The 9,140-nt window shown below is 36.1% G+C and overlaps 1 protein-coding gene across 4 annotated transcripts in view; it reads left to right on the forward strand.

The window, feature by feature from the left end:
- Window positions 1–9,140, forward strand: part of Nxpe3 (neurexophilin and PC-esterase domain family member 3) — a 36,394-nt gene that overhangs the window by 24,668 nt on the left and 2,586 nt on the right. For all 4 annotated transcript variants that reach the window (XM_074073032.1, XM_020163176.2, XM_074073034.1 and 1 more), the window contains one exon: window positions 3,239–3,445. In XM_074073032.1, coding sequence (XP_073929133.1) covers window positions 3,239–3,445 — 207 coding nt within the window. The remainder of the gene's footprint in view (window positions 1–3,238; window positions 3,446–9,140) is intronic.

Here is a 9,140-nt window from a genome sequence, read left to right on the forward strand (position 1 = left end):
GTGATTTTATTTAGTTATTGGTAGTACTGGGGTCTGAACTCAGGACCTCATGCTTGCTAGGTAGGTGCTTTGTACCACTTGAGCCACTCTGCCAGCCTTTTTTTTGTGTGTGTGTTGGTTAGTTTTGAGATAGGGTTTCCTGAACTGTTTGCTTGGGGCTGGCTTTAAACTGAGATACTCCTGATCTCTGCCTCCTGAGTAGCTAGGATTATAGGCATGAGCCACCAGCATCCAGTTTGACATTTTATTATTTATATGTTAATTAATTTCCTCTAAGGTAAAATTATTCCAAGATGCATATTTAGAATCTGGGATGCTTGAGGCTGTCAGTGCTACCACCGTGTGTGGGTCTCATTATTCCAGTCAAAAGCAAAGATTAGAGTAGACCAGCTTGTCAGAGGTATCTGGTTTCTAGCAGGCTTTCCCAGTGTTAGGACTACTGCTGAGCCTGCATTAACATCTGTACTGTGATCCCCACACACTCACAGCTAAATGACAACAGGACCCTGATAGAGTCTAACCTCATCAGAAACTTAAGCTTATACTTTTGGGCCGGTGAGCCCTCATTATGGTGAATGGATGACATGGGATGACACCCTTTGGAAGAAAATGTCAGCTATGGATTTTTAAGAGAAACCAAGACATCTTAGAGAAGCTAGGACATTACTTACAAATAATGAAAAATGTGTCTTCTGACTTTGCACAAAGATTTCATATCTGCCTTTATAGCCACCTTTCAGTAACCAGTTAAGTAATAACTCATTTTTATTTTTTACTTTTTTCAATACACATGAATAGTATACTGGGGGTTATCGAATCAATTTAAGAAAATTTTATATCTCAGTTGTTTTATGTGAAAATGTATTGACTTACAAGAAACACTGACTTAAAAATTTTTATTTTATTTTTTGAATTAGCATATATTAATAATGCAAGAGGATTTCATTGTGATAGTTCCATACATACGTACAGTGTACTGTGAAGAGCTTTAAATAACCTCAGGCTGCTTGAAATCACATTAAAATAATCAAGAAATATTTTTGTCCCATTTGACCATAAGGGGGCAGCATAGTATGTACTTTTCACATAAAAAAAAAAAATCCCACAAAAACCACACTGTTACTATAGCACATGGCATGTTTAGAGAATAAGCCAGTAGCTCATGCCTGTAATCCCAGCTAGTAGGGAGGGAAGATTGGGAGGATTAAGGTTCTAGACCAGCCCAGGCAAAAACATGAGAAACAATTTGAAAAATAACTAGAAGCAAAAGGGCTTGGGGTGTGGCTTAAGTGGTAGAGCACCTACCTGGCAAGTGTAAAGCCCAGAGTTCAAATCCCAGTACCATCAAACAAGAAAAAAAAAACAACAAATGCTGAGTAATTGATTTGCTTTGCCTGACTAAATTCTGGTAGTAAATGTAATTAACATTTGCATGGAAATGATAATTGTTTCCTGTGTGATGTATACTTTTCTTTTTTAATATACTGTTGATAAAAATAAGCTGAACTTGCCAAATTAATGGCAGTAAAATTTAAATTCATAATCACTTTTAATTCTCACTCTAGTAAATGTTTTCTTTGGGCTGCAGGTATCTTCTCTATAGCTCTCTTCTCTACAGCTTTCATGTACTAAGATGATGAGGAAACTTTGAGCAAGGTAAAGCCACCCTTGGTAACAAGTTGAAGTTTTTGTTTTACATGGTGTCTTGCTTTGTTACCCAAGGTGGTCTTGCACTTAATGGCTCAAGTGACCCTCCTACCTCAGCCTCTTGAGTAGCTGGGTCTATCGGTATAAGCTAGTACACGTGGCTCAGAAAATTATTTTGAATAAGCCAAATAAATATTTATTCTACATTCCTCTACATTTTCTTTGATAATCATTTTTGTCATAGCTTTTAAAAACACTATTCACTTTCCCATTTGAGTACTGAACCTACAAAGAACTAGCAGATGTCTAAGAAAAAAAAGAATTTAATATGCACTATCTTATCAAATAAGGCATTTTCTTTAAAGGGGATAAAAGACTAATGTTGAGTAAAAGGGATGATGTCAAGAAATCAAATAACATGAAAATAGTCACAGTCGGGACTCACTTAAATTTAAATTTCTGAGTCATTTGCATTTCAAATTGTGGTTTAACAGGTGACTATTAAATGTTTGGATGATGACCAAGGTTGAACCTTGGGGTATATAAAAGGATTGGCGGTTTCTTAAAGATTGTACATTTGAATAATTGTTAGAAATGACTACTCATTTCATTATTGTTAGGACTAAATACATACCTTCAAAAAAAGTCAAAAGAAATGACTGCCATCTATAAACATCTATTTTTGAGAAGTGATCTACTACAATAGTTAAGAACCTGGGCTCCAGGGCTCACGTACTCGTTCATCTCTGGGACCGTACTCAAGTTACCTAACCGATCTAAAGGTCAGGGATAGCAATAGGACCTTCTTTGAAGAGTTATTGTGAGCTTTTTGAGGGATAATATGTCTAGCACAGGGCGCACATGCAAGAAATAAGTTATTAGCATGTTTTGAAGCAGATAAAGTGTGACATTTTCTAATAGGTGTTAAGATGTTGGCTCTCTGAAAGGTGTCCTTCTGCTTGTGTTATGTGTAGCTAGGCTACAAGAGTGAGTACACATTGCTGATGCTTTTTTAGTATTTCTTAAGTGTAAAGACCTTCTGAACCTTTTGTATTATGAAGATTAATCCTTTACACGTGATTGGCTTTTTTTCTGTATTTAAGTGGGGATGGTTTTCTGAATTAAAATTTGAATTTAGGACTCATGGATTAAAACTTCCTTTTCATTGACCTGAGAAACATTGTACTGATACTACTGTACATGTATAAAAATATGAAATTAAGTTAGTTCCCCTATTCTAAAATAATGCTAGACAAATGCTTGCATTCACACATTTCCTTGGCTTTTGCCTTCCTTTACTTTTGATTTTGATAAAAACAAACATAATTAGAGGGAATACTCAAGTCCCTTTTTTCCTGTTTCCACAAATACCCCTGCAACCACTTCACATCTTCCCATTTTTGCACAAAGGAGAACCTTTGTGTATCAGGGGAAAGCCTGGGATCTCTTTGAGATATTACAGCAGGAAATGTTGCCCATATGCTAGCAGGCTAGCAAATATGTGGGCATAATTATATTTCTTGTAACATTTTTCATCTCTTTTTTGGAGGAGAATTTCAGAATGTATTATGTTTTCCCTTTTTCTTTACAGAAACTAACAACCTAGAAGTATCTCAAGGCTCAGGAACTTTTCCTTCTGGGTATTATTACAAAGATCATTGGAGGCCCAGAAAGTTCAAGATGCGCCAGTTTAATCACCCTGACAACATTACAGAATGCTTAAAAAGAAAAATGGTGTATTTATTTGGTGACTCAACAATTAGGCAGTGGTTTGAATACCTCACAACGTTTGTTCCAGGTTGGTGCTTTGCTTTTTGTTTCATAAACGATTTCCCATACATATGAATCAGATTTGAAATAAGCAGTTACTTCTCTGTAGGACCAAAGAGGTATCTTAACCCTAGGATGATTTGTGACAGTTTTGATCAGTAGTGGGGTTTTGTTGTATTGGTAGAGGAAGAATTGGGATCTCATTGGGGTTTATCCGACTGATTAACTGTATAACCTTTGACATTTACTTCTTAGGACTTCATTTCTCCTTATGTCAGATGAGACAGCTGGATCATGTTTCCTCACAGGTGTCTTTTACTTCTAAAATTCTGAGTTATAAAACAGGTGGTCATTTCCAGTTGGTTTTCTTCTAGTTCTGTTTGGTCCAACTCCAAGTTTATAGAGGATTTAACTGGAAGAAAGCAGCCAAACTACTAAGTTCATTTTAATGAATCCTTGTAGCAAAGCCATCCATTGGGCCTACAATTGGTATGGCTCTGAGATAGAGCTGGGTTCCTACTGAGGGAGTCTGGGTAAGTTCCTACATTCTTAGCTTTTTTTTGTCTTTTCCTTTTTCTTTGTGCTGGGCATTGAAGCAGGGCCTTGCACATGGTAGGCAAGTGCTCTGACACTGAGCTACATTCCCAATCCTAGCTTCTTAAATTGCTTTGCTTGGCTCTGAGACTACTCACCAGACTGAGAATAAAACTTCACTGTTTGGAGCCCCACCACTTATTCATAATGGGTATTCTCTTCTTTCTGGGAGGGGTGTGGAGAGATGGATCCTGGGGAACAGAAATAATGACCCTGTTTACAATGTAAAGAGCTGGTAGTTTTGTGGGGATGGGTTTTTTGATGGTTAGTAAAGGCAGGGCCTTTCAAAAAGTAAACACTCATGGTTTATTTTGAGTTGTTTGATATTTTTCTATTTATTATATATTTACTTCCAAGTTTAATTAAAAAAATTTTTTTCCCTATAATTCTAGCTACTTGGGAGGCTGAGATCAGGAGGATCAAGGTTTGAGGCCAGCCTGGGCATAGTTCATGAGCTCCCCATCTCCAAAAGAAGCAAAGCAAAATGGATTGCAGGTGTGGCTCAAGCAGTAGAGAGCCTGCTTTGCAAGCATAAAGCCCTGAGTTCAAATCTCAGGCTTACTAAAAATAATTTTTTTATTAGCATACATTAATAACACAAGGGGTTTCATTGTGATAATTCCCTAATAGGTACAACGTACTTACCTTTCTATTATATTTGTTCAACTCCCTCCCTTTTTCAAACAGTATTGGTGGGTTTCATTATGTTGTCTTTACATGTATATATAACATGCTTCTTCCTCTTCACCCACCCAGTACCTTCTCCTGTTCCCCCTCCCCCTCCCACTGTTCCCTCAGATAGTCCCCATTTTATACTCATGTCTCATTATCCTCATGATCATCATCATTTCAGGTCTAGATTCCACACACGAGCAAAAATGTGATATTTGGCTTTTTGAGCTTGGTCTGTCTTGATCTCCAGATCCATCCATTTTCCTACAAATGACATAATTTCATTCTTCTTGATGACTGAATAATATTCCATTGTGTATATAAACCACATTTTCTTTGTCCATCCATTGGTTGTTGGGTATCTAGACTGATTTCACAGCTTGGCTGTTGTGAACAGTACTACTACAAACACGGGTATGCAGATATCTCTCTTGTATATTGATTTATACTCCTATAGACCCAAGAAGGTATGAAGGGTCATAAGGTAAGTCAATTTTTAGTTTTTTGATGTACCTCCTTATGGAACCTTCAGTATGGAAATCCATACTGATTTCCATAGTGGTTGTACCAGTTTACATTTCTTCCAACAGTGTATTTGCATCTTTGCCCTAGCATTTTTGCTAGCATTTGTTATTGTGTTTGTTTTGCAAGCTTCGTTTTATTTTTGAATAGGCATATGTTAATAATATGAAGGAGTTCATTGTGATAATTCCATATTGCATACAGGGTCCTTTGTACAATTCACCCCCTCCTTTGTATTCCCATTCTCTCTTTTCCTCTCCCCCCATCTTTAGAAACAGTGTTTGGTGGGTCTCATTATGCTGTCTTCATATGTATATATAAAGTGTACTTCCATCCTCTTCACCACTAAGTGTCCTTTCCTTTCCCTCTCCTCTCTTTCACTATCCCCCCGAACTCTTCCAATTACATTCATGTCCTATTATTAATATCACCACCATCATTTCAAGTCTAAGCTCCACAAATGAGGGAAAATATGCAATATTTGGTTAACTTGGCTTATCTCATTTAGCATGATGATCTCCATTTCCATCTATTTTGCTGCTAATGACATAATTTCATTTTCTTTATGGCTGAGTAATAGTCCATGGTATATGTATTTGTATGTATACACACACCATATTTTCTTTACTCATTCCTTGATTGTTGGGCACGTTGGCTGATTCTGCAGTTTGGCTATAGTGAACAGAGCTGCAATAAACATGGGTGTGTAGGTATCTCTCTTGTACATTGATTTACTCTCCTTCAGATACATGCCCAAGAGTGGAGTGGCAAACCCATAAGTTAAATCTATTTTTAGTTTATTTGAGGAACTCCAAATTCATTTCCATAGTGGTTTACTAGATTATATTCCTGTCAACAGTGTATGAGGGTTCCTTTGCCCCCAGCATCCTGGCCAGCATTTGTTGTTTGTTTTCTTGATGACAGTCATTTTCACTGGGGTGAGATGGAATCTCAGTGTAGTTTTGGTTTTCATTTCCTTTATAGCTAATGGTGTTGCACATTACTTTATGCATTTTTAGCCCTTTGCATTTCGTCATAGAACTGTCTGTTCAGTTCATTTGCCCATTTATTAACTGGACTATTTATTCTTTTGGTGGGTAATTTTTTGAGTTCTTTGTACATTCTGGATATTAATCCTTATTTGTTGAATAGCTGGCAAAGATTTTCTCCTATTCTGTGTGTTGTCTCTCAGTTCTGGTAATTGTTTCCTTTGATGTGCAGAAGCTTTTTAGTTTGATGTAATCTCACTTGTCAATTTTTGTGCTTATTTCCTGAGCATTTGGAGTACTGTTCAGAAAGTAATTGCCTATGCTTATATTCCAGTATTTACTCTTTGTTTTCCTGTAGTAGTTTCAAAATTTCAGCTCTTACATTAAGATCTATTTTGAATCAGTTATTATACAGAGTGAGATAGTCTAGTTTCAGTCTTCTTCATGTAGATAACCAGTTTTTCCAGCACTGTGTTGAAGAGACCATCTTTTTTTCCAATATATGTTTTTGACTCTTTTTGTCAAAAAATCAGATGGCTGTAGCTGTGTGTTTATTTCTGGGTGTTCTGTTTTGTTCCACTAGTCTTCATGTCTGTTTTTATGCCAATACCATGCTGTTTTGTAACTATGGATCTGTAGTAATGTGAAAATAGCTTTGCTAACAAAGTAATCTTCAGCTTCAAATCCCCTCAAAATCACAATGTCATTCTTTACAGAAATAGAAAAAACAATCCTAAAATTCACCTGAAAGCATAAAAGACCCTGAATGCTGAGAGTAATCCTGAGCCGAAAGAGAAATGCTGGAGACACCAAATTTAATTTTTAGAAGTAAAGGGGGAAATAAGTATCACCCCAAAAGTTGAAAAGTCAGCTCCAGTTTTTTTCTTGAAATAGGTATAGTTGACTTCTAAGAATCAGGAGGAGGGAAATACTTTGTGTGGCATGATGCTGACCAGGCATGGCTTTCTACATGCCTGCTGTTGCTTGCTGCTCAGTTTCTAATGACATAACTTGATATTTCCTTTAATAGCAATTACCATGTTGATGTTTTTTATCATTTCCCATAAGACCCTTTGCAGACACATTTTTCATTTGCTAAAAATAAGGCCTTGGGTGGGTGATTGATCTGTATCAAAATAATTAAAATGATAGTTTGAGTTTTTATGTATATTTAGTTTAAATAGGACCTGGTGCTAAGTAGTAGTGAAATAAATAGGAAAAATCTAGAAGAGAAGTTTGGGACTGCAGGAAGAAAAAAGTGAAGTTTGCCTTAACCTGTAAGAGAGGAATAGAAGACAATTATAGTTTGATGCTACCTCTTTAGAATTGACTGTAAACTCCCTGAGGGCAAGGACTGTGACATACATCTGACCATTGCTGGCATGTGGTTCCTGTGGTAGTGGGCACTGAACAGGTGTTAGATTTCAATGGAATTGCTTTGCCAACATTTACTTAGTCTGTTTCTCTGTAAGGCACTTGTGGGAATATTTAAGGAGATGAGGTAGATCCTCTTTCCTCATGAGGCATATGTCAAGTGATAGATTGTATAGTTTTCCCTTGGGGAAAATATTTTAACTTTAAGCAATTGTTAGCATATATTAATTGTACAAAAAAGTGGGTTTCATTATGACATTTTCATACATGTATATAATTACGTAGAGTTTTTTAGGAGTAACAGTGGGTCCCATTGATTCCTGGCATCTTTGGAATATTTCAGAGGAGTTGAAACTTGAACCACAAGTTAAGATAAAGGAAGAGGGAGAGAAGGAAATTCTAGGTGTGCTGTTGCTTCTGTTATTTCATGATAGAGCTAGAAGTTCTCCATAGGACATTAATGTGATTTTCTAACCATAGAGTAAAGAAGTCAAAAGAAAGAGGTGCTTCTTATGTTTATTGCAAAAAAGAGGAACTTGCTTTTTTTTTAAGAAATACAATTTAGATTGCTTTATTTTATTTATTTTTTACATTTTTATTAGCATGTTAGTTGTATAAAAGAATTTGTGATATTTCCATGTACACGTACAATATGACCCAATCAAATTTACTCCCTCAACCCCAGTACCAGCCAGAAAACCCCTCTATCTCCTCCTTTTATTCCCTCTCCCCCTTCTTAAAACAATTTCAACAGGTTTTATTGTTCTGTTTTCATGAATGTATATAATTGGACCATTTTCACCCTTCCTTCACCCTCTCCTTTTGGTCCTCCCTCCTGCTGATACTTACCCCAAACAGAACCAGTTATACATTCCTGTCATTTATTTTTAAGACTAGATTCCACATAAAAGGGAACATGTGATATTTGTCTTTCTCATCTGGCTTATTTCACTTAAATGATGATCTCTCGTTCCATCCATTTTTCTGCAAATGACATAATTTCACTCATCTCCATTGTGTATACATACCACACTTTCTTTATCCATTCATTGGTTTATAGGTACCTAGGCTGATTCCCTATTTTGGCTATTGTGAGTAATGCTATTATAAATATAAACATGGATATGCAAGTATTTCAACTGTATGTTGACTTACATTCTTTCAGATACATGCCCAAGAATGGTATAGCAGATCATATGGCCATCATATCCATGGTGGCCATAATAATGTACATTATTTCTTAAAGTTTATTGTATTCTAACTTAATTTCTTTCCATTTAGTTGTTTGAGACAGGCTGCCCCATAACCTTCAATTTTCCTACCTCAGCCTCCTAAATGCCATCATGCCTGGGTTAAAAGTTTTATTTTTAATTAATAAATAACTATATATATTTATGGGGGTACAGTGTGATACTGTGATATCTGTATACATTGTGGAATGATTAGGTCAAGCTTATTTACATACTTACGCTTTACCTATTTATTTGTAGTGAGAACATTTAAAATACACTCTTTTGGTAATTTTGAAATATACAATATGTTGTTAGTAACTATAGTCACCAGGCTGTGCAG

This window comes from Castor canadensis, chromosome 5, assembly GCF_047511655.1.
Source record: "Castor canadensis chromosome 5, mCasCan1.hap1v2, whole genome shotgun sequence".
Lineage (NCBI taxonomy): Eukaryota > Metazoa > Chordata > Mammalia > Rodentia > Castoridae > Castor > Castor canadensis.